A 26,182-nucleotide genomic window follows, 5' to 3' on the forward strand; every position below is an offset into this window, starting at 1 on the left:
TGTCATACTTGATTTCTTTTCACCACTGCTCAGTGAAAATCTGCTTTATGAAAAGAGAATATTCCCATCATGCTAAACTTGCATCTCACTGCCTAAAAAGCACATATTCTCAATTTCTTTTTCTACCAAATCTAGAAATTGGAATTTTAGAAGATGCTCCTAGTTTTGATGCTGTTCATCCTTCATTTTTCTAGTGTTTCACAAGGAAAGTCCAATTGCTTCAAAGTAGTTCTAGTAATCTATGTCCAGACCTAGATTAGTTTACAGTTCTTAGAAATAGATTTAGCTTCTTCAAACAGAGCAGGGGCTACCATGCCACTCCAGTCACCACCAGTATTGCTTGTCTTCCAGCACCCTGCACTACCCCTCCTGCAACCGCCAAGCAATCTTTCTTCCTTTTATCAACTATAAACTTTGTGGTTTGTGTCAATTGAATCTAAAATAAAATTACCATTGATCTCATGCAGAAGATCTGGTTGTGGTCTGACAGAATACTTAAGATGTTAATGTATGAATGTGCAAAGAAGTGCAATTTAAGCATGCTAGCAATATTTAATAATCTGTACGTAACGTTTAACACTTAGGTAGTGCCTCTATTGAATTAGTAGCTTAATGTGTTGATGAATGTTTTAATTTCTCTGAAGCCTTTCCAACAAGCAAAAAATAAGGTAATAAAGCTAACTTTTTGCTAGAAAACTTTGGAACACCCTGTCAGTGTAAAATGTGTTGAGATCTTTTAGATCAGAAAGACAGATTTGAGTGCTAGTAATCTGGGAAGCCTGCCCTTCTGATGGGAAGAACACCAACATCTTGTGTTTTGCTTCTTCAAAATAAAATATGCTCTTTTGAGATTAGTGTAAAAAAGTTCTAATCAATTCTTCAAGGAGACATTAAATAGAGAAATGCAAAGATTACAGATGAAAAAAAAAGAATACGTTAATATTGCCTTAGATTAAAAGAGGAATTAAATGAGGCTAGACACCATCTTTGGTATAGCTGGAGATTCCACTTTAAAGACCATAAAGTGCTAACAGATAAGTAAAAGCCCCTAGAACTGGTTTATTGTGGCAGATAATCTCTTTGGCTTTTAGAGGGATGAAACTTTGTTGGTTTTCTTAGTTTATGAAAACAATTGTTATTGTTTAAGTCCAAAAATACTGATAAGTTGTGAGTGTGATACTATCCGTTGTTTGGAAGAGAAGATGAAAGTCTACTCAAGTACTAAAAGCAAAAAGAAAGTTGAACTGACTTTTACATGCTTTGTTTGACTTGGTTTTTTTATAGGTGAAATGAGGAATGATTTATATATTACTGTAGAAAGAGGAGAATTTGAGAAAGGAGGGAAAAGTGTGGCCAGAAATGTGGAAGTGACTATGCATGTCGTGGACAGCAGTGGTCAAATTTTAAAGGTATTTTTGGTTTATGCTTTTCCTTGTTGTAGTTAATTTTGATATGCTTTTTGAGATGTAAACAATCTGTGGCGTTGTTTGAAGAGTACAAGATTGCTTTGGAAAGCTCATGTTTATCTTTTGCTGTCTTTAGATATTAAAGATATTTCTACTTTGCTTAAAACCTTTATAAAATGCATGTTTGTTTTACTTCTGTGATCAATTACATGATTTGGATAAACACCTATAATTGCCAGCCAAATGCAAACAGCATGTGATCGATGTGTGTGGGTTTTATATAGAAATATACATATGCGTGTGTGTATATAACTTCTTTAGATGTATACCCATAAAAAATAAATTATTTTGAGATTAAAAGGAGATCCCTTATAATTGCTGAGGAGAAAAGCTACAGCTTACCTTTCCCACAAAGAATTAGTAGATATCCCCAAGTCAGGACTTACACAAATCCATTTGCCTACTTTGTTACGGGGAGACTATCATGGATGTTGCAAAAGCAACCAACATTTTGCTTATTTCTAATCGGGGAACCCAGTTTTCATTATTTTTCCATACTGGGACATATCACTGATAACAGCAGGGTTACAGCCTTATTTCAGAGGACTAAACGTCTTCAGCCTGGGCTGTTCATATCTCAGTTAAATTCTTGTTTGTTGCTTGGGCATGACACTGGATGAACCATGCTATGTCATGGGACTCTGCATCACAGTTGTTGCTGAAGCCCTCCTAATCACCCAGTTCCCCCTTTATAATACTTTGTGTCTCATAGCTATGCATGATTCTTGCAATTTTTTCTAATCAGCAGATATTAACAAAGTGCTACTATTTTTGTGGGTTTAAACATACTGAGCATTATACCACATGTGGCATTTGTGATATGAACATAAGCAATAAATAGCCTTCCTTGTCAGAACAGTCCTTGATGTCATCTTACCAGTGAACTAATCTGCCTTTAATCTCCAATCAATACTTTTTCTTCATTAGGATTTTATCTCATTTGGCTCCGGAGAGCCACCAGCCAGCGAGTACCATTCCTTTGTGCTTTATCATAACAACGGTCCCAGATGGGCTGAGCTGCTGAAACTTCCTATTCCTGTGGATAAATTCAGAGGAGCACACATCCGCTGTGAATTCCGGCACTGTTCCAGTAAGCGCTGTTCACGACTTGTGCTAGTCCTCTCTGTTACAGCTGCAGTACACACATGAGTTTCCATAACTCCTCAGGAAAAGGACAACTGTCATGCATTCATGACACAGCTGCTCAGGCTTGCAGCTCTACTTGGTGAAACTTGATGCTTTGGTAAAGCCTAAATACCAGGAGAAACCAGTCTTAATTTCATTAAATAAATAGACAACATTGCAGCTGCAAATGTAAATGGAATCTTAGGTAAACTCAAAATGCAATGAATTTACCTGGCAAGTTATCCAAAACTATACCTCTTCCTTAATACATGTTTAGCAATTGAACACAAATGGGAAACGTACATACGTACATCATAGTCAACTAACAACACTTTTGTGCTGTTTTTATTTTTTAATGGATGAAATAAACTCTTTAAACACTCTCTAAACACTGAACAATTATAGAGATGATTTTGAGGTGAAAATTGAGGTCTGTGTTCATGTTCTGCATACCAAGAGAGTTTTTATAGCTATGGTGCTGACTGTTGCCAAGCTTGTAGAGAAAGGTGGATAAAATTGTACGTCTTTTAAACTGCTGCTGTTGTTTGGCTCTTTTTGGTGATGTAGGTATAGCAAGATTTGATTATTTAGATTGCCTTTTTGGAAAATGGCATACATAGTGAGTGACAGTATATTTAGGTTTTGGGTACATAAACTTCAGAATGTAAGGAACAGGTAATATAGGAAGAAATTTGCATAGGTTTATTTTGTAAGCTATGAAGTAATAATGGGAAATCAGCAGCGGTATGTTTCAAACAGATGATGCATTTGTGCACAGTCTTTCCCATGCAGTACAAGTTGGATATGTTTGTTATGATTGCCTACACCACACTAGCAGTAATAAACCTGGACTCAAAAGTAATGTATACATACACATATACACACACATTTAATGAAAAATGGGTTGATTTTCAAAAGTGTTCAGCATCTGCACTCATTGGCTTCAGTAAAATTTGTGCCGTCTCAGTATTTTGTAATCTGCTTTATATTTAGATGATAGATGAGTTTTGGAATTTGAGCTTGGACATCCAAGTTTGAAAATGTTATCTGCTGTCTAACGTTCTTGTAAGGAACAGTGACATCTTCAGTTGTATCTATAGAGGCAAATGCCTTATTTCAAAATAGTGCAGTGTAGGCTGAGGCCAACCTAAAATGGAAACCAGTAGGTAGAATTTAAAATAGAGGATAACTGCCACAAAAAAAACCAATCCTTTTCTCTTCATGTTGAACTGGCCAGGTCACATTCATTTGGGTTTCCCGGCATTCTGTATGGTGCTAAGGATGCATATTTGGTGGCTTCCATTATTTGGTGTTAATAAATACCAAATCATTCCAGAATACTGCTTTCTGATTTACAGTGAGATAAAAGAAGCCGTTACAGGAGATAATGTACAAATCTGAAAAGAAATTTAAAATAATCTTAGTCTGACTACCTGCAAATAGCTTCCAGTATAATTTCTTATGTTGTACTGTATCCATGTATTTTGTTTAAAATGTATAACATTAACATATGTATTTCAGCAAAAGAAAAGGGTGAGAAGAAGTTGTTTGGTTTTTCTTTCGTGCCCCTGATGCAGGAAAATGGGAGGACTCTGCCAGATGGCACCCATGAACTCATTGTACACAAGGTAATTTGAATTAGTAATCATTAGCTGTAATGATTCCTCTAGAATGGAATATACTTTAAATGCCCAGAAACATTAGGTTGAGAAAGTCTGTATTCATCACCAAATGAGTGATAATTTTGTCACCATTAAAATATCGATTGCTGACTGTTTAATATTAAGCTTCCTGTTACAAACTGCAATTGAATCTAGGTATGCATTTCAGTGCACTGGTTTTAGTAAGTCTTACAATAATATTACATTGTATTTGTAATGGATTTCACAAAGGTAAGTTCAGTTAAAACACACAGAGTGAACCACATGAAACTCTCTTAGTGAATTGCTGAAGATGGAAAATCAAGCAAGCTCATTTATGTAGATGTTATAATTTTAAGAGGTATTTCAGTTTAGTGGAATTTTTGTTTCCATATTCAAGTTATCTCTTTGTTAAGAGGATTTGTTGTGCTCCTAGATAAATTCTAGATTTTAACACCAAAATTTGTAGCTATTCATTTGGCATAACCTGTGCAAGTTTGTGGGACTTCAGCATCAGATATAAAGCTATGATCCAAAACCAAAGTTGCAACAGCCTTAGTGAAAATTCTTTAATTTCTGGCAGAGAAACAATAATAATTAATATTATTTAGGGATTTGGTCATTTGTGTTTTTTGCAGTACTGTTATTTTAACTGATTTGTTTTCACAGTGTGAAGAAAATACAAACCTTCAGGATTCTGGTCGCTACCTCAAACTCCCCTTTTCAAAGGGAATTTTCCTAGGAAACAACAGCCAAGCAGTAAAAACCACTAAAGAGTCCTTCTGGATCACGTCCTTTCTCTGCTCCACTAAGCTCACACAAAATGGTAGGATATGGTGATTATATAAAACATGATGAATTCAAATGAGTGTGATAGCTAGCCTTTTGCGTGCCAAGCAAGCATGAATGTACTCAAAAATAGCTTATGTTCTATCCATTTACAAACTGGTTTTCTTCATAATTTTTTAAATCCAGATGGAAACCAACACAGCATGATAAACCACTGATTTTAAGTAGTTCAGGAATGCTTTTTGGATTAACATGATATTGGAATCAGATAGAGCACTCTTGGAATCAACTATCAAAACCCAGCTGCTTTACAAAACCTCTTAATCTGTTTGTTGTAGAGTTTTTATGTAATACTTACTGTATGCTTTAGGCTGTGGCAGTTTGGTTTTAATTAGGTACCTATTGCTTTTTTTTGTTGTATTGTTTCTCTTCCTTTAAGCCAACAAACATTTACTACTAGTTAAAACAATCTTATACACTAGATATAAGAAGCAACAGAGAAAAATACTTGTGTTTGTGCTCTTTACTGTTGCACTGTGTAAAATTCTTAAGATTCTTGTTTATTTGCAATATTAACTACAGTTTATAACTGAAACAGCTTTTCACAAATTTCTAAATATTGTGTGTTTGCTTGGTAATGTGTTTCTGACCATTCTTTGATATTCCTACAGTTTTATATTATTTTTTTCTAAGCTGTTTATCACAGTATTAAGATCTTGCTTAGCCCTCTCTTGTGTGTGAATGACTGTGTCCTTACCCTTCGTATATGTATGATGATAAAATTGCTAATAGCTTTCACATTGATTATAGGTGTTTAACAACAACTAGAGCAGCTTTTAAAATTGAAATAACTGTCTTAATTTTCACAATTTAGTAGCAAGTGTTCAAAATAGAACTATGTGCAAATAATAAGCGGTCTGTTTCACAGTGCACATCCATTCTGTATTCTCATAACAATTAGCTTCAAAGTAATAAAAGTTCGCCAATAAAAGATTTTCCCAAAGGTTGCTAATAGGTGATCAGAGACTAAATTTGCTTCAGTTAAAGGCCTTGATTTAGGAAATCACATGAATCTACTAGTACTTACACATGCATGAAAGTGCTGCCTGGAACTTAAGTGTCTCACTGATAAATAGTTGCGCTATTGTCTGGGGTTATAATACTAATTTATGTTCACAGTACAGGAGTTGTTTTGTACTTAATGTAAATAGAAGTGTGACATCAGGCATAAAATTTCCTTTTTTTTTTTTTTTAACCATATTCTGAGTAAGAGGGTGTAGAATATCTGAATAATATTGATCCCCTTTTCAGCTCTGAAAAAGTTAATTATTTCAGCAGTACTTCAGAGGGTGGAAATATTTTCAATAGACAGGCTCATATTTTCTCCAAGGATCTTCTTTGGGAAGTTCATCTTGGTGAGTTTCCAAATCCCCATTCTTTTAAACAAAAATTTGCCAAAGCCTATTGCATGCTCAGAAAATGAACATAGAGCAAAGCATGTGGATATTTGGTCATGTGAGCATTACTTCAGTTATCCCTGAGAGAATGTAGCATATTTACTAAGAAATACAGGATTAAAAAGATCTGTGTATTTACTTTTTAGTAGACATTTGTCTTAATATTTTTGAAAATTATGATTATTATGTTTTTAAGTTTGGAGATTTTTTTTGACGTTCTCAGAGATCTGCCTGTGTCTACAAACAGCAATGTCCTGCCTGGAAGTGAACTGAAAATTATGCTGTTGGTCTGGCCGTGGGGTGGGGGAGGACCCCAAACCCAGACTTGTAAGGGGTGTGACTGAATTAGGCCACAGCTTTACTGTCTTGCTGGGAAATTTTACTCAGCTGTCATTCTCTCATTGATTGTTCCCACATGCCATCAGCTCTCATGCATTTTAAAATCATGAGGACTGGGAGAAGGAGGCTGACTCCCAGTGGTTGGGACGCATAACTTCCTTACTCAGGGTACTTTGGAGGGGTTTTTAGAATTATTTCCAAACAGTTTTCAGAGACCTTCTAACCAGAGGAGTTTATGCATAGATCAACATATAAGAGCGCGTTCTTATCTAACCTGTCTGCCAGTTAGGTTTTCCTTAGCTTGACTTGTGATCAAGGATAGTTAATAAATTAATGTTAGCAAAAACATATACCAGCTTTTATATATTACATTTTTAGCTGGATATTTATATTTCATTATTGTAAAAAAAACCCAAAAGAGTGAGAGAGAACATAGTATTTTTTTGACTGAGTAGTCTTCTTTAGTTTTTACCATATAGGAGGGATCTCTGCCTGCCAGAGACTGAGGATCCACCCAGCAAGTCAGAATATTTTAGCAAGTTGGCATCCACTCATTTCTCAGCCCTGATCAGCACATCCCCAGTAACAGCTGTTCAGCAGCAGAGCAACATGGCATACAGTGTGTCTATTGCAAGACAGAGGTGTAATCCATCTATCTGCATTTAAAAAAATCACCCAAACTGGTGATTAATAAAACAAAAGTAGCAGGGGCAGCTTTTCAGCGGGACCCCAGTTTGGAGGGGCTGTTGGAAAGCACAGAAGCAGCCTGTCGAGAGCAAAACGCAGACGGCCAGTTCTGGAACTCAGCTTTTTCCTTTTGGAGTGCAGTATTGCTACACCAGACCAATTTCCGATGTCTTAGGATTTATTGGAGAGAGATGGAAAGATCATCCCAAACCACTTCCTTATACACATGACTATAAACCTTTTATTAAACCTAGCGCTTTGGATTCAAATTACAGACTTTGAGAAGGGAAGTGTTTTGTTTGGTAGGAATGGTGAGTCAGGTGTAGCCTATTTTAAATGTACAAATCTGATCATGATTAAGGGGAGGCATTGGAAATGTCTGTCTTCTGCAGCAAAATTTATCAGCAGCATTGACTTCTTCCCTTTTTTAAAACTATGTTTTCCTAGTGGGCCTGTTCTGGGGACAAGTTTATATTCTCATTTCTCTTAATATGTGACACATTGCTATCCCTTCCGCTTGTGATTCACATGTCAGATTTTCTATTCGTGTCATTTATGCTTGGTCTGTTTGCTCATGTTATCTCAGCAATGTCTTTCTTCCTTAGCATTTCACTTGAAATAAGTGCTTTGAAGTGAGTGTCTTAGATTTGCTTTCTCTTTCTTTTTTAATCCCCTAACAAATCCCTAATATTGGGTGTCAACTATCCTCCACCAAGTTCCTCCAGCAAACCTGTAGAGAAGTGTTTTTCCTGCTATGAACTGACAGCTTCTGCTAGTTTTGCCACTCCTCAACTTGAGGCTTAAACAGAAGAAAGTGTAAAAGTCCATTTAATTATCCAAAAGACAAATGCAGTTCACTGGATTTTTAATGCTTGTTCCTTGAAAATTCCTGACAGAAGGAATAATAATACCTATCATTTGTCCTTGGTCTTTGGGATGTGTCTCTGATGCATGTGTGGACCCTTCAGCACTCTCAGTGCAACTCAAGGATCTTTTGTAGTCCAAACCATTCCATACCAGCACAGTGTGAAGCAAAAAAAAAAAGAAAGATATAAATGCATAAAACCAATTTGTGCCCACCAAAATCAATTCAGGCAGCAAGATATTAGTGGAACAACGTGGGTTGTTTACCACTAACACCTCTGGCAAAACTTGAATATAGGTGATTTACTTAATGTCATTAAAGGCAGAAATATTACTTCATTTCTTCTTGTGGGACAGAGGAGCTTTCCTGGAGCAAACTGGGAAAGCAATGACACAAGATGAGTGTGGCTCAAATGTTACCTGAATGTGAAAACAGTCTGTGGTAGGAAGCACCCAAATAGGTGCTGAACCAGGAGGAACACTTGCTCTTAGCTTATTGGTTTGAGAAATACTGAGAGCGTTTCAGAAGAACTGGATCCCTCTAAGACCATGCTGGATATTAACCAACTAGATGGTGGTTCAGCTTAACCACCATCCAACCCTTCCATCACTTTAAGGTGTTCTGCTTCAGATGGCCAGGCTTTGAGAAATTCTGAAAAACTGGTTAGTGAAATGTGAAAGTAGTGAACTTAAATGTAAAGGGGCTTTGAGATTTCTTTAATTCAATGGCTAAAAAATATGTGGAATTTCTGCGGAATACAACTTGAAAGGAGTGCTGCGGACCTGAGCAAGTGAATCACAGGCAGAAAATGTAAGAAGTAAGCAGCGAACCTGCAACAGAAGAGAGAAAAATAACAGCAATTTGTCAGAGTTCAGCCAGGGTCCGGATCAAGTGAAAATTGCTGAAAAGCCATGCCAAGTATGAAAAGCTCTATTTTGGGATATTGAATGGTATGGAACATGGAATTCCCAATCTTAGTGAGGTGTTTTTTTTAAGTACATCTCTGAAGCTGAAAGCAATAACACATGACCTAAGAGTAATAAATATAGTACCTACATTTAAGACAGGTGGAAGAGCAGATATATTAACTGGAACAACAGCCTCTGATGAATTTTCTGCAAGCGTTTACCAAGAAATCATGGATAAAAAAATGGACATGTAGCTAAATGGAATGTGCTATAAAATTAGTTTATTAAAGGCATATCATGCCAGAATATATTTCTTAGTCTTTCTTTTCAAAATTTCTTTTATTATTCTTCAGAGGAAATGTAGTAGATCTAAACCATCTGGACTTCAATAACACACCACATGGGAAATTAGAAAAGATACAAATTAGAATAAGAATTTACAAACTGGTAAATAAAGTCTAAAAGGGAGCCTGTTAATGAAATTTGCTGCTAATACGTAGTTGAAAAGGGTCATTAGTTGAGAAGAACAAAACCAAAAATTGATACGGGCAAAGCAGCATAACTGTCATTTATATAATTAATAAGAAAGAGTAGAAATTAGATGAAATCTAATGTTACAGAAGGGAGAATCATACCCTAATGGAGTCTCCTGGGAATTCTGCTGTAGCCAGGGAGCTGAACAGTGTTAAACCTATTTGTGTCACAAATATGATGTATATAAAAAAACCTCTCAAATTCTAGAAAGTATTTGTCAGGTATTTACAGCTGACATATGAGCTTGCTAATGATATAGAAAACAGTGATGTAATCTTGTCTGTAATATAGTTACCATTTTGGTCAAGAAAGCTAAAGGAGAATTAATTAATAGTGGAGGAAGTGCAAAGGCACTCAGATGTGTTTTAGCTCTCCGGAGTTTATTTTCCAGAAGACACTGTGTTGCTTATTAATAAAGCAAGATCTTAGAGGCTTTGTGTTTATTCTGGAAAAAAGACAGAGGAAGATAAGTATTTAAAATATGCTCAAACTAGTAATTAGGAGAATATTTCTTGCTGTCAGATGACGGCTCTGGAAGGCATCCTTCAATGGGACAAGAGACAGCAAAATAATTACTTTTCTTAAGTTGGCAGTTGACAAATATTCTGAACGAGATTGCGTGATACAGTTGCCTCCGGAGACTGATTTTGGTGACCCAGTACCATGTACTTATGTTTGTATTGGTGGAGAAATTATGGAATGGAATGAAAATTTGTTGTTGGGCAGATCACATTATAGCAAATCTTGGGATGTTTTCTTTTGTTTTAATGATGCCAAGTTTTGCTGAGTGGACTGTAATAGTAGAATGTTAAATCTGAAATGTTGCTTTGCTTCTAACTTTAATCTTGCATTTTGCTTTTGCAGGAGATATGCTTGACCTTCTGAAATGGAGAACCCACCCAGACAAAATTGCAGGTTGCCTCTCAAAATTAAAAGAAATTGATGGTTCAGAAATAGTGAAGGTATATACCATTCTGTCCTTTTAGATAATGTGAGGGAAATAATGTATTTGAATGTCACAAAGATACCTATTTAATAATAAACTGTCTCTTATTCTTTCCAATCAGTTTCTTCAAGATACACTAGACACTTTATTTGGTATTTTAGATGAGAACTCTCAAAAATATGGATCAAAAGTATTTGACTGTTTGGTAGGTTTCATTTTGTCATCATGCTTAACAGTATTTAAGAACTAAGTTAAAAAAAAAACTTAAAAAAACCAAAAAAAGTATTTTTTTCTTTTCCCTTACATTTAGGTTCACATAATAAATTTGCTGCAGGACAGCAAGTTTCACCACTTTAAGCCAGTAATGGACACTTACATTGAAAGTCACTTTGCTGGAGCACTTGCATACAGGTAAAGTCTGTACTTATTCTATCTGATTTGAATATTGACAGTTATTGGTGTACTAAGCCAAATCAATCATTAGAATGAGCTATATGATTAGAAATAAAGTGCAATGCTTATATAAATGCTCAGATTTAGGCCATTAAAAAAGTGTAAAATAACTTTAAGTTACCAGAAAGGTTATTTGCTAAGGCTCTAACATTGGCTTAATTTTTCAATCTTTTTCTTCAGTGGATTTCTCATTTTCATTTGAATGACTTTGAAAAACATAGGAGCCTTAACATCATCCACCTTCAGCTGTCTGTGTAGAGCAGTGCACTAATAAGCGTCACTTTCTTTGCTGTAATCTCCATTTGCTAGCTAAACTTCCATTAAAACAAATGCAGTTTAATGAGACTGCAAACCGATACATGGAATAGCATGCTGACAGGGAATCTTCTGGTTTAATTGAGCTTGAGTATCCCTGTCAAAATCTTGTAGATGTAATGCTGGTATTAGTTCCTGTTCATCAAAGATCTACTAGGTGGCTTTCAGCAGACTGAAAACTAAGTGTAATATTGGTCTGGTAGTGATTAATGAAATCTAGTTATACATTTTTTTATTTTGTCAGTGTTTCTTATATGACAGATATTAATTTGCATTTTAAATGCAAAGTTAACTCTTCTTCCACTTCTGTGTTATAATACTTTCTGATGTGGTATTCTAGAGATCTCATAAAAGTACTGAAGTGGCATATTGATCGAGTCACTGAAGTGGAGCTGCACGAGCACATACAGGAAGTACTGAAGGTAATAAAAATCTTCAGAGGCAGTTATATATTTGAATATGTTTGTAGAGTACCAACGGATTTAACTTAGGAAATGAAGCACAGCATGTATAAATGATGGAAATACAGTATTAGTTCTATGGAGTTGCAGACATCTTCAGTGAAGTCAGTTTATTCACTCTTCTCTTTTGTCAATAATTTGATTAATGGAGCTTACTACTACTAGACTCTGGAGCCTGTGTTCCTTACTGGATGAAGATACACATGAGCCGCAGTTCAATCTAAGAAATCAGATATAGATTGCATTGGTGGTATTAACGTCTGTCATGTAACTGAAATGGCAGACGTGCATGCCAACTTAATGGTTCAATCCTGACACTGGAGAATTCTACTGAAAATGGTGGTTTTGGTTGCTCTTGTTACCATTTTGTACCATCAGCGGAGCACAGTGTATAGTCAGACTGAGCTGTGCAACACAGTAATCCCATCTGGGACAGGTGCTACAGTCTGAAGATAAAATATCAATGTGGTGCCCTTGTGTGCTTTTCCATGCTGCTCTTAACATAGCTGTCTTGCTACTAATAAGGGCCTGTGTTTTTAATTTATATTCCAACAGTTTTGCAGCTTAATTTAAGCTTTATTATTTTTATTGTTGTTGTTATTATCTGGTTGACAGTTGACAGGAAAACACCTTTTAACAGGCAGAGAAATTCCAAGAACAGTTCAAAAGTTCTAGCCTATTTCTTATATTTGCCTTTTATGTTTCTGCAATACGTGTTTCTGTAGCCAAAGGCATGTAAAAGATGGGAGTGGAGGGCAGTGTTGAGGTTTTACAGTTTTCTATTTGTTAAAAAAACACATGTTCTCTGGTTTGTAGAGATTATGAAAGGCAAGGGAAAAGCATTTCTAAGTATGTGCTCTTGAACTGTTGTGTTTCAATTGGAAGTTTTGCCAAGTTTAACTAACATAGTGTTCTGTTTCAGACCCCTGTTGTTATTTGAATGATATAATCATTGAATGTGTTCTATTTAAAGATGAGCTGTTTAATTTTTATGAGTTATCTCTGGTTTTGGCATTTGTAGGCACAGGAATATATCTTTAAATATATAGTTCAGTCTCGAAGGTTATTCTCTATTGCCACTGGTGGACAAAATGAGGAGGAATTTCGATGCTGTATTCAAGAGCTTCTTATGTCAGTACGCTTCTTCCTTTCCCAAGAGAGTAAAGGAGCTAGTGCTTTATCCCAACTGCAAGTAAGTTTTCAAGCATGTCTTGCTTCCTGCCACTTTCCATGTCCAATATAGAAAATGTATGCATGTCCTTACCTACATTACCAGGAAAGAAAATGTGTTTTTGCTACAGCAAAATGGCATTTTCAGCTCATGCTCGTACTTTTTCTCTTAGAGTGTGAAATTTTCATACTAGCAGCTTCTAAATATGTTTGGCAAAGATAATCCTAAATCTAATATTTAATTTGGAATTATAATTGTATTATAATATTTATGTTGCTGGATACAAATAAAGTGTTTTCTCTGCTTTTGGCATTTTGTAGCTTAGTTAACCACATTGAAACTGAAGAATTTGAGCCATACAAAAGACTATCAGGAGTTTTCATGGTTTACAGAAAACTTTTGCATATTGATGAACTGAACGTTTTAATACTCAGCTGGTATCTTTAGTTCAGCTGAGACTACTAGACTGTACAAGTGCTAAAGTACAGAGGCAAACCACATAGGAAACGGCTCTTTACATTAAGTGCAATAGATTTACCAACTTCTACAGCTCACAGATATACCATCCTCATCCCCTGTAACCACAGGTGTTTAAGACCTCTTAAGAATTATTAATTTCTTAACCTCCGTAGAAAATTTCTCTTCCAAGAAAATGACAGGTTGGAGAGAAGAGAGTAGAGAGGTGGTTCTTCCATCTCATATCTTTTGAGCAAGTGGAGTGAAAAGATAATAACAAAATGATATAAACAACCACATTTGGAATTCTTCAGTATCCTTAACCTTGTGTGTCATCTGTTCTGAGACCAGTGTGAAGACGATCCGAGGTATGAGTAGTTTTTCTCAATCAGCAGGATTTGGCAAGGAAGAAGAGAATGTCAGTTCTAGCTTCCTTTCTCTGACATTGTCCTCCTTTCTCTGCCAGTGTTTTGTTTCCATATTAATTATACTCACCAACAAATTTCTAACCCTGTTTTAGGGTTGTTCACTGCCAGTGCTGTCTCACTTCAAAATAAAAATATTTATTATTTGAAAAATGGAAGATATGGAAGCTGTTATATTACTTATCTTAAACCAAGGCAAACCAAAAGAACTCCACTCAAATATTTTTATTCCACTATCAGCTAGCTTGTATTATCCTTTTTAAAATTTCCTCTCACACATAGATTCTGAAGTATCTCTAAAGTATGAATATTTTTGTTCTAAGTTGAGCTTTTTACTTTCACTTTGTCCTGGGAGAAATGAACAGTCATTAGATAATGCTTAAAGGAAAACATTCACAAGTCTAAGCCTGTTAATGGATGTGAGGATATTTCTTCTGAAAATATGACCATTTTTAAAACTACTAACTGCCCTTGAAATGTAAAACCAGGCATTTTTCTACAGTTACTGAAATTTCTGTAGTTATTTAAATTCTATAAATGTCAAAGCTATACTGCAATATCTGACTGCCCATTTTTACCCTTTTCCTCTAGGCTGTGTTTCTCAGCTCATTCCCATCGGTGTACTCTGAACTTTTGAAGCTCTTTGATGTAAGAGAAGTGGCAAATTTGGTTCACGATGCTCTGGGCAGCTTGCCAACAGTCATGCACGGGGATGAGTCCCTTCAAGCTGTTAAACTGCAGAGCATTGGGAAAACAGTAGAGAGTCACCTGTACACTAACCCAGGTAAGGTTACCCTGAGCTTCCTGCAGATAAGGACTCAAAGTTTGTGCTTGGTGCACAGGCCAGTAGGTGCTGGAGGGAACGGCGTTGCTCAGGGTAGTGTTTTTGAAGGAAAAATTCTTCAAGCACTGCTCTGTACAAGCTGACTCTTAAAATACAGTTGTGTTTTGATCTACTACTGGCAATGTGTCTGTGAAGAAAGTTGGTCTTCTACTTTTAAAGTAATTATAAAGGAATTAAAAGAATTAATTTTTTTGTCTTTTTTACTCCTTTGGGAGCAGTTCAGCAGATTGTCATCCATTAAGTCTTATTTGTGTGCCTTTTTCCAGTTCAGCACTTTTGATCCTCCCTTTCTTAATGTAGCATGAAAAGGCTACACAAATGCAAGTGATAGTTGATCTATAAAATATTTTAACAGCATCATTTTTTGCTATGCAGAAACAAAACCTGCTGTGTGGTGGTGAGCCCAACATTCCTTTTTTCTGTTCTAAGTGAAACCCGTAGAAGTGGCCAAATATTAAATTTGAGATAGATTAAAGGATTACAATAGAAGAGATTTTAAGAATTCTAAGTGTTAATTTACTAACAAAAAGCCCTCTTGAGAGTTGTTTGGGTACTGGCTGATGGAGCTCAGTAGAAACAGTAACTTTTACCATCTGAGGCATTTGGGATAAACACATTACAATGATGAAGGCTCTGCAAAAACCACTGGGATACGCATAAATATTTTGAGATGCCACAAAATAAAGGAAGACATCTTAGAACATTTTTTAAAATGCTTTCAGTGATTGTACTTTAAAAGTATGAGCTCAAAGAAATGGGTAAGAAGTATTGGAACGTGGCTATTTTGCTTCATTCTAACTTACGTTTTTCATTTTCCAAACTATGTATGGACCAGGTAGCATAATTTCCATTATCCACCAATTATCTCTGGTAGGTCAACCTAACCAGAAGTTTCAAATGAATGAATGTAATTGGAGAGAGTTATTTAATGATGCGTAAGGGACTCTTGGGGACTTTCTTGAAGCTATAAATCTTCTTTCAGCCACATGACAATTTTCTTTGTTTACTTTCTTTTGTAAAAATGTTGGGTTTTTTTAATTCAAATCCAGTTTCATTGTTAAGAAGTCATATGAGTTGGTTTGGCTATAAAAGCAGTGAAAATTACATGTTAAATTGTACATGGAGTGCAGGTTATACACAAATAGAATATACATTTCTTAGACCACAGGGAAACTGATATGAAAGACATCAGGCAGTAATATAAGACACACATGTGTGCAGTATAATTTCAGTCATTAAGGTGAAGGGTCATGTCAAGATCAGCGTCTTGGTCTCTTTGTCCTTAATGTTTTGTCTCTTTAAAATACAAAAATATAAGTAGACTTTCCCTCATTCAATCCCTAGAAGGAAGTCCTTTTAAAATCCTCTTGGGAAAATAGATATTGCACTAGACTATGTTAATGTGCAGAGCAAACTGTACATCCTAATGTGAAATTGAGGCCTGCTGCTGTGAAAAGAATTGATTTCTGTCTCCCAGATGAAGATGATGGACTCTGCAAGCTGTGGTGCTGGCTAACACATTGGAAATAGATGGAACGCAGGAAATAACTATTTATTCAAATGTCGAAAAATGAGGAAGGCACTTCTTAGATAACGTTTTCTGTTATCTGAAGCTTGCTTGAAAACAAGTGAGAATAGTTTAGCCTGGGAGTTTTATGCATTTTGTGCTGCAAGGGCCTGACCAACTGACATGTTAGTTTCCACTGCTGCAGAAATCAACTGGCACTAAAGCTATGTGTTCACTACAATTGTGAGATATATTTGGTGTGTTTTTGAAAACAGAAGTAACAGACATGCAGGGGTTGAATTAAAGTGCCACAGCACAGATGTTTAGTAGAATTTCAGATCCATTTGGTGCATCTGTTCTCTACCTGCCTCTCTAGGGAATGCAGGTTACATATTGTATTTACTGATCACATGTGGATAGGATGTCTGAAATGGCTCTGTGTTGAGGCTTTGGTATAGCATGCTTAGAACCTTTCTCTGTTTCAGTTATTTTAAACTTCAGCTCTTCCTTTAGGTCACGACTACAGAGATGTTAAAGGAAATCAACAGCAGTTATCTGCCTAATTCCTGTGAAAAGTTGGTGGGTGTAAGGCCTTAGTTTACTGCTGGTTTTTTTCCACGTTTACTTCTGCACCTTTGTAGTACACTACATTAGGTGTCTAAAAAGAAACATGACAGTTTTCTTGCTGATAAAGACTAGCAGTATTTCTTTTTCTCTTTGCCTTCCAGTCTCCTGATATTTTGGGTGTAACTCTTTGGATCCATCCCTGTTGATACTTTTAAAATGGCCAAATTGATGACCTACATAATGTCTGCACCCAGAAGATTTTTCTACCTTTGTCATTTCCGATACATCATTAGTCTAGCACTCTTGTTACTTGTCTTTTATGCATTAGCTATTATTACAGCTTGCTTTGGGGAAAAGTTAAATCTGTTTTGCTGGGAAGAGTTAAGGCAAATAACAGAGAAACATATAGTAACAGGAATTAGCAGAACATCAATAATATTTTTACTCTAAGGGCACTACTTTGAGCTTGTAAATTCAAATAGCTATGAAAACGTGAAGTGTGTAAGTGGAACGTGTAGGTTTCTTCCTCCAAAGAGGATGAGTTTTCTTGGAATCACCACCATCCAAATGCATCAGTTACCAGAGGAGAGATTACATTTGTAGATAAAGTCCTAAAAATATAAAATACCATATTGATAAAGCCTGTATTTTAGCTCATTTATAATCTGTGGTGCAGCTCTTCACCACATGGAGAATATTCTAACAAGTCAAGAAAGGATTTGGACCTCTGTGCAAGAGTAGCTGGGTAGTAGCTAGGTTTAGTTCTAGAAGCTAGGTATTATAATTTCCCTCTTATTCCATAATTTTTTTCAAAACTTCTCTTTAGTGAGGCTTGTAAGTTATTTCAGTAATCACTGCAAGCTAATTGATGGCTATCAAAATGCAAAAAGCCTATCGTTATTGAAATTGTTGATACAAATCCTGAATTAAATTTAGTTGAAATACATTAAACTTTACATATTAATACAGACTTGAAAAAAAAAAGAGTTAATTTTTCAAAACATAAAGGTTTTACATGTTGATCCCTAGTACTGCTTTCAGGTACTCCAGGATCATTTTCAGATTCATTAGTATTTCTTAATTTGTCTTTCACAGCAAGATACTATTTTTCAGAGTTGTTTGTGTATGTGTTCTATACACACCTGTAGGGGAGTTGCATGTATGTATATTGCATTGTAAATTCATTGTAGATAAGTTATTAGTACCTTTATAGCGGAGAGCAGAAAATATTTTGCAAAAGCTTTGCCAATGATACTTCACATCTGTGGTTCTTTTTTTAGGTCAAGGCAGGACTTTCTCAGCCATACCTGTTTTTTCCTTCTACACTACAGGCAGATCTTTTCTTTCAACTGAGAACAGTTCCTCATAAAATTTTTGAAACTGAGTGTTCTGAAAACAGTGACATTTCCATGCAGTCACAGACCGAGCTTATATATTTGGTTTTGGAACTTTGGTGATAACTGTTTGGTTTAAGTGTTTTCTTCTCCTACCACCCTTAAGTCCAGTGGTTCTTTCAAACAAGGAGACGTAAATTGAATATGTCTAAGTAAAACTATCAAAACCAAGAACAACTTCCTTGCTTCTCACTTGTCAAGGAGAATGCTATTTATTTGTTTAAAATGTTCAGTTACTAATTTGATTTCTAAGCAAACTGAAGGTTCTGACCGAGAAAGTTTTAAATGTCTGTGGAGGTGCTTTACCACCAACTGAAAAGCAAGGGGGAATGTTGTGCTATGAGTTATATATTAATCATTAATGTAGCTTGCATAGGAAAGTCATAAGGATTACACATAATAGTCTCTCTTTCTAATTATGCCAAGCATATACTCAAAAAGCTCTATGTCATGATTTTTTTTGCTCTCTTTCTGTCTAATGTTTGTAAAGGGCAAGTATTAGCATTTTAAACAGTCAGCTAATTTGGCTTTCTGCACAGAAGAAAAATTAGGACAGTGACTGATGGCTAAGAGTTCTGATTATTGCACCATTCCTTGCACTCATTAATTTTGTCTGACATTGCAGCTGACAATTTTTAAGAAAAAGAGTAACCTGAAACAGATGTTGTACACTGTTCTCCATACTTTCTCACATAGTCCTTGGTTTGGCTCAGAGATGAACATGCCAGCTCTCCTCTTCTATAATACCACTACATCTCCAAGTAAACAGGTTAAGACAGAGAGGTATTTAGATTATGGGCTTGTAAGGAACATATGTAAAGCTATGTTATTATATGTGGTGGTTAATTCAGTAACTGGCACTGTTCCCTCCCATGTAGTTGCAAGTCATTGTAAGATGCTTTTTACTAATCTGTTTCTTCCTGGTAAAATGAAGTTCCTGATAATTTTATGGAGCTTTTATAAAAATGGGATATTTGAAACAGTTGAATGAGGATGCTCAGTTTTGCCTGAGATGTTTCAAGCCATATCATGTATAAGAGCTGGCTATTTACAAGTCGAATGTTGGAGCGTGTTCAGAGAAGAGCCACAAGGATGGTGAGGGGTCTGAAGAACAAGCGTTATGAGGAGCGGCTGAGGGAACTAGGGTTGTTTAGCTTGGAGAAGAGAAGGCTGAGGGGAGACCTCATCACCACCTACAACTACCTAAGGTAGTTGGTAGGTGGGTGCTGGTCTTTTCTCCTGGGTGATGGAGGATAAGAATAAGGGGAAATGGCACCAAGCTGTGCCAAGGGAGATTCAGGTTAGAGATAAGGAGGAAGTTCTTTACTGAGAGGGTTGTCAGAGGCTGGAACAGGCTGCCCAGGGAGGTGGTGGAGTCACCATCCCTGGATGTATTTAAAGAGCGGGTAGATGAGGTACTTAGGGATATGGTTTAGGGGGTAGACAGGAACAGTTGGACGTGATGATCTCGGAGGTCTTTTCCAACCGAGCGATTCTGTGATTCTGTGATACATGTAGATTCTCTAGCCTTCAAACTGGAGTTCATAATGCTGCACTTACACATGAGCAGTGCACAGAGTAGTGGGCACCTCAAGAAAGGTACCAAATCCTGTGTGTGCTCATCAGGCAGCTGCCTAGAGCTAACCAGGAAGAAACACCTTGGCATGGGGCTGCTCCTGTTTTGTCCTCACCTTCTGGGCTGAGGGATTTGAGTTGTAGTTGGACCTATGGCCCAAAGGATAAAGTTCACAGCAGTAATGCGTGAAAGAGCTACTGTAACCACTGTGTGACTCTTGTGGAGTTGAGTAGTGATGGGAGAATTTGGCTGGCAATGGAAGACCAGGTTCAGTGCTCTTTCAGCCTGGATTCAGCTTCCTATCACTGGCCTGCCAGGAGAGTACCCCAACCACAGAGCCACAGGCTGGTTTACACAGTGAACCCTTTGTCTCTTTTCTTGAAGATGGGTTACCAGATAGTCAAGAATTCAATACGTGTAAGGCCTGATGGAAAGCAGGGAACAGGAGCCATCCCCTGTAACCTAGAGGTTAGGGCTTTTTTGTAGAATGGAGAGTCCTGCTTTTTCACTTCAACTGAAGGCATTAGCTCTGTTTTTTCATCCATCAGTAATCAACAAGCAGATTTAGTGGTGGGGAACAGCAGCTGTCACTTTACTAACCACAAGTCTGCTTATTAGCTATCTTCCTTCTTGCTTTCCTTTTTTGACCCTATAGATCTTGCAGTGGATGGGCCAGTGGCAGCTGTGCACACTTGATATCTCAGACTACCTGGGGCAACACTTTGAGCTTCTGTTCTATAGGTAGAAACAAAGAAAATGCCTTGCTGGTTTAGTTGAAATGCTTCTGTGCCGCTGAAGTGCTACAGGCAGATACGAACTCTCAGGCCAATCCTGATGAAAACCTACTGAGGCACTTGCAGAAGTAAGCAGTTAATGGATAGAAGCTATTTGTTTTCCAGTTTTGGGTTTCAGTACCACTGGTTTTAGATTCATTAATGGCCTTTTGCCTATGACCATACAGTCTTTGTTTAAATTTTTCTTCAGTAGGAAGATAAGAGTGGAACAAATAATAAATAATAAGCATGAAACACCCATTTCAAAAGAGCAGGCACGCTTTTCTATGAAAACAAGAATATACTTAAATAGTGTGTACAAATCAACTTGTCCATATGATTTATCTTGTGTTATACAGATAATTATACAATGAAAACATGAGAACAATAGAGAAAAACAAGATTAGTGCTGTATTTCAGTGAATGAAAGCAGCATTCAACAAATAAAATCTCAGAATAGATCTATCTCTTTCTCCCTCCTGGAAAAGACAGAGGAAATACTTGAGGGGGGAAAAAGTGTTCATAGAAAGACAAATCCACAAACAGCACCTGGTTGGCAAAATTATTTTAAAGGAGTAAGTTTTCAGCTAGATAAACTCAATTTTTAGGAAATAATTATATTAATGAACAAAGGAACTGAGTAGATTAATATATTTAGATAAAGTAACATATAATCATCATTGGAATTTTAATAGAGGAAGTAACTCAAGTACATTTCTGTGAGAACATCATTTCTCAATTATGGAAAGGAGCTAAAAACAACAACAAAATGAAAATAAATTACACCCATTCCATTCATCAAGTTGTAAATAGGTGTTTAATGTGTTATCACAAGTGTAAGTATTAGGGCTCTTCTCATGTAACATTGTATTTATTTATAAGAAAGAAGAAGCAAAAAAAAGTAGTTAATGAAGTTCTTGCATAATTTTGAGAGAATTCAGAACTGAAAACAGCACCAAAGAGCTGTGGTTAGAAAATTAAATAGAGGAAAGGCAAATCATTTTATGTAGACACTAGTAGTCTAAGTTGCTCATACTCAGTAGGAGTGAAGTATCTAGAAAAGTGAAAATCCTGGAAGAAATCTGAAAGTACTGCTTGTCTGTAAAGTAGAACTCATTTGTAGAATAACATACGTTCAAGAAGTCTGTTGTGCCCTGAACTTGCAAAGGGATCCTGCCACATGGCAAGGAATGCTTAAAGCATAATTTCACATTATTTTGGATACAAGTTCCTTGTCCTTCTTGAACTGGGGAGCCCAGAGTCAGACACAGTATTCCAGATATGGCCTCACTGGGACAGGCTAGAGTGGGAGAATAACTCCCCTTGCCTTACTGGCCAGTCTTCTAAATGCACCCGAGGATGCCAGTGGCCTTCTTGGTCACAAGGGCTCACTGCTGGCTCATGATCAGCCTGTTGTCCACCAGGATTCCCAGGCCCCTTTCCCCTGAGCTGCTCTCCAGCAAGTCAGCCCCCATCCTGTACTGATGCATGGGGTTGCTCTTCCCCAGATGCTGTACCCTACACTTGTCCTTGTTGAATTTCATTAGGTTTTTCCCTGCCCAACCTTCCAGCCTGTCCAGATGGCAGCACAGCCTTTTGGAGTATCAGCCACTGCTCCCAGCTTTATTATCAGCAAATTTGCTGAGGGTACACTGTCCCATCATCCAAGTCATTGATGAATGTATTGAACAGGGCTGGACAAGTACCGACCCCCGAGGAACACCGATAGGCACAGACCTCCAACTGACTCTGCCCCACATACATATGGTATGACATACTGATTATGAAGTAAAAGCTTCTACTTATAAAAAATACTGATTAAAGCAAACGAAAGCTTCTGCTTATCGGAAATACTGTTTTGAATTGAAGACACATTTTATGTCAGTATTAAAATTAAATTATTCTATGAGAAATTCCTACTCATAAAATTTTTCCTTTTTTTTTTCCAGATTCTCGATATATTCTGCTTCCTGTGGTATTGCATCATCTCCACATGCATTTACAAGAGCAGAAGGACCTTATAATGTGTGCACGTATCCTTAGCAACATATTTTGCCTCATCAAGAAGAACAGCTCAGTAAGTAAACACCATGTCACATCCACAAGGTGTTGAGCTTCTTTATATGCCTCAATAACATTTAATGACACAAACTGGCCCTTGACCAAGAGCATTTTGAAGAGTTCTCTGTGTAATGATTCTGCATAAACATGTCATTTTGATTTCTCATGAGCCTTTTCTTCTCAGGCAAGAATATCTTAATTTTAGTGCATAGTGTTCTGCCAAGCTTTGACTTTTTGAGTCTTGTGTTGGAGGGAAAGAAATGTCCACTTTCTTTTAGAGGCATTTTCTATTGTGGGCTGTTTAGTCACAGGGGACACAGAGCTGATATAGGCAAATGGATTGATATGAGTATTGCAAGGGGGGTTGTGCTTCATTGTTAGTTGATGAACTTTGTGGCCAATTTCTGGTGTTCGTATTTGCCAGTTCACCTGTGAAAGCTGCATATGAGAGCTAGCTTAAATAGATGTATTGCAAATATGAAGATGATAATAAACTCTGACAGGCAAAGGGATATAAGACAATTAAAAACAAACATTGCCTCACGTTAGTGCAGTACATACATATCAAGGCCAGCATACATTACATTGTAATGCATTAATGAGAACTGGTTTATGTGTTTCTTCACTTCATACCGCTGTCAGCAATTAAAGTTGCTCTATCAGTGATTTAATATGGATGTGGCTTGCAACTTTGGCACTGTAACAACTTTTTCATTGCAGCTGCTCCTGGATTAGTATATTACCTCATCACAAGATAAAGTGATAGATGATAAAACATAGCTATGGTTTTGGATTGGGATAAAGGCTTACATGTCTTAATTTCAAGAATTTTTTCATTTGGAGTCACCAAATTCTTCTGATCATGAGCTCCAGAGATGTACAAAATAACAAGTGGATGCCTACATAAAATGATCTCCAATGTTTAGGATATGCAGCTACCATTTTTACTAGTCTTTGAGTCACTGAGAGTATTAACAACTTGGTTACTTCAATATGATTTTTGTGGATCAGTTCAGAACTTCATTCCTTCCATGGTGATCAAGATAATTCAAAGGTTGATGGTACAAGTGAATTTGCAGTCAGGCAGCTTTGAAAATTAAGGTTGTTGGCCATTCTAACAGTAGTTTGTACATAAGTCCTCATATGATACAGTTTCTAAATACGTAGTATATTGTTTGCCTTCACAAGTAGCAAAGTGAATAGTTGTTTGATAGTAGACGAAGTAACAGAAAATACAGCCATGACACTTAGACTCATCTTGAGTCCAAACTGGAATTTTAAGTTTTGTTACAAATCATATGCTTTGGATGTGTGGGAAGGAAAAAAAAATAAAAATCACTCCTACACCTCAATGTCAGCAAAGTTGAATGATTGTGTTTGTCAGCTGAGTTTTACTTTGGTTGTGTGCATTTGATTTTGAAGTGTTTCTTTCTGCAAATAAATGTCATCTTAAATTGTGGATAAAATTGCTTAGATTAAGATGGTGTTTGCTACAGCAGAGACAGAAAACATTGTTGATGCACTGAAAACATATTTCCATCTGAATTCAAAAGGAAAAGTAACTACAACTTGACTTCATCAAGTGTTTTCATGCATGTAATTAAGGTATTCACGTTCTCTTTTGGCGTTCAGCACTTTGAATCCTTTGTATTGATGTGGTGTGCAAGCAGTTGTAGGCTTACATAAATGACTAATTTGTTTGTGCTACTCAGTTGATGGGAAGTAATGTAGCTGGTCCTTACTTCTGAAGGAGGTCTTGAAGGTTGAGCACCATCTGCTTGTTTCTGGTGATAGTTTTGAAGTGTGAAAGCAGAATTCTACTTTTTTAAATTTAAGCCTCTCTCGGCAATTTCCCCAGAAAATATATGGGTGTGACCTACAAAAGCCTTGCCCTAAAAGTTCTCCTATATTATTTACTGCTTTTTTTCTAAACATTAATCAAAACCTAATCAAAAACTATGCTAATTTGATGCACATGTATATATTCAAAGTCATCCCCATAATTTTGCTCTATATTTCAGTACAATGTAATTAACTAAATACTGTTAGAAAAAATCAATAGAATTAAGCAATATATTAATTAGAGAATATATTTTGTTTCTCAAATGTAACATTAATAATAAACCTATCATTTCTTTCTAAAACCACATCAAAGGAAATATGCCTATGTCATCTTTTATTTTAAAATTTTACATGTTTTATTTATTATTTAAGGATAAATCTGTCCTGGAGGAAATAGATGTGATTGTAAACAGCTTGCTGGATATTCTGTTAAGGACCATACTAGAGATCACCAGCCGACCACACCCATCAGGCTCTGCTATGCGCCTCCAGTTTCAAGATGTGACTGTAAGTTTTTTATAATGAAATAACTCACAGTTGTCACTGGTTGGACTACTAGATTTGTGACAGTATTGTCATTAGATTGTAATTCACAGTATCAAGATTTTGTATATGAAACAGAAAATGAGAAGAACAAAGAAAACTTTTCTTGCATTTTATTAATTTTCAGTGGAAATAGTAATGTTTTCATTAAATTTATTTATAAATTATGACATAGAGAAAAACCCCAAAAGACCACAAGAAAGTATTTTGAGGCTGTTTCAGGTCAGTAATTATTTCATTAAGTTTTTATTGTTGACAAATTTAATAGCTTTTTGAGACTCTCTTTAAGTTTGAATTCCCAAAAAAGGCAAAGTCTCAGTCAATAATATTTTTACTTCCTGAAATGCATTTTTACCTGATGAAGCAGCTCTAAAATTTTGTGCAGAATCTGGGATGTTAACTTGTACAAATCCAACTTTATTAATTGAAAGACATTTTGTTCTCTGGGCTGAACATGTGAGCTTAATTTCTATCACATGGAGTAGAGCATACAGGATGGATTTAGAAGATTAACAAATGATATTTTGGCCAACCTGCTATAACAAGTCATGTGAATTAGAAGTCATGCAAATTAGAAATGCAGGCATTTACAGGAAAGTCTATGATGAACACTGATGAAACAAAATGAAGTGTTATTTTGCTTTGTTTTCAGCAAGATTCCCAGTTTTGCTTTTGAAGGGAAAATTAGTTCAAATATAGCAAGGGATATGATTGCAATATGAGGTGAGGAGCTAACATTTTGTGCAGAGAACATACTATGCTGTGTGATTTACCACCTCATTATACGCTTAATTAATTAATTGCCCAATTTTTACACTGTAGCAGTTTTCGTTAATGAATAGGTGGTTGCTTTTCAAACCAGAATTTCCTCTGAGATCAAATATTTCAAAAAGCATTTAATAGCTGTGGAAGAAATGTGTTGTTGGGTTTTCTGTTTGTTTGTCTTCCTTTATCCCACAGAGAACAAATGTTATATGAAGTGTTTTATGGAGCCGACCAAGCTCTGTAATAAGATAACACCATGCTTTAATCACTGTG

General features: G+C 36.3%; 1 protein-coding gene across 1 annotated transcript in view; it reads left to right on the forward strand.

The window, feature by feature from the left end:
- DOCK4 (dedicator of cytokinesis 4) overlaps positions 1-26,182 on the forward strand; it is a gene marked incomplete at its 5' end in the record, with an annotated part of 119,660 nt that overhangs the window by 31,830 nt on the left and 61,648 nt on the right. Inside the window, 12 exons of the mRNA XM_010183173.1 lie at positions 1,285-1,409; positions 2,394-2,556; positions 4,113-4,219; positions 4,901-5,057; positions 10,675-10,772; positions 10,878-10,961; positions 11,067-11,167; positions 11,865-11,946; positions 13,007-13,177; positions 14,629-14,821; positions 22,648-22,775; positions 24,974-25,108. Coding sequence (XP_010181475.1) covers positions 1,285-1,409; positions 2,394-2,556; positions 4,113-4,219; positions 4,901-5,057; positions 10,675-10,772; positions 10,878-10,961; positions 11,067-11,167; positions 11,865-11,946; positions 13,007-13,177; positions 14,629-14,821; positions 22,648-22,775; positions 24,974-25,108 — 1,544 coding nt within the window. The remainder of the gene's footprint in view (positions 1-1,284; positions 1,410-2,393; positions 2,557-4,112; positions 4,220-4,900; positions 5,058-10,674; positions 10,773-10,877; positions 10,962-11,066; positions 11,168-11,864; positions 11,947-13,006; positions 13,178-14,628; positions 14,822-22,647; positions 22,776-24,973; positions 25,109-26,182) is intronic.

Source organism: Mesitornis unicolor, unplaced genomic scaffold (assembly GCF_000695765.1).
Source record: "Mesitornis unicolor isolate BGI_N332 unplaced genomic scaffold, ASM69576v1 scaffold7394, whole genome shotgun sequence".
In the NCBI taxonomy this organism is placed as follows: domain Eukaryota; kingdom Metazoa; phylum Chordata; class Aves; order Mesitornithiformes; family Mesitornithidae; genus Mesitornis; species Mesitornis unicolor.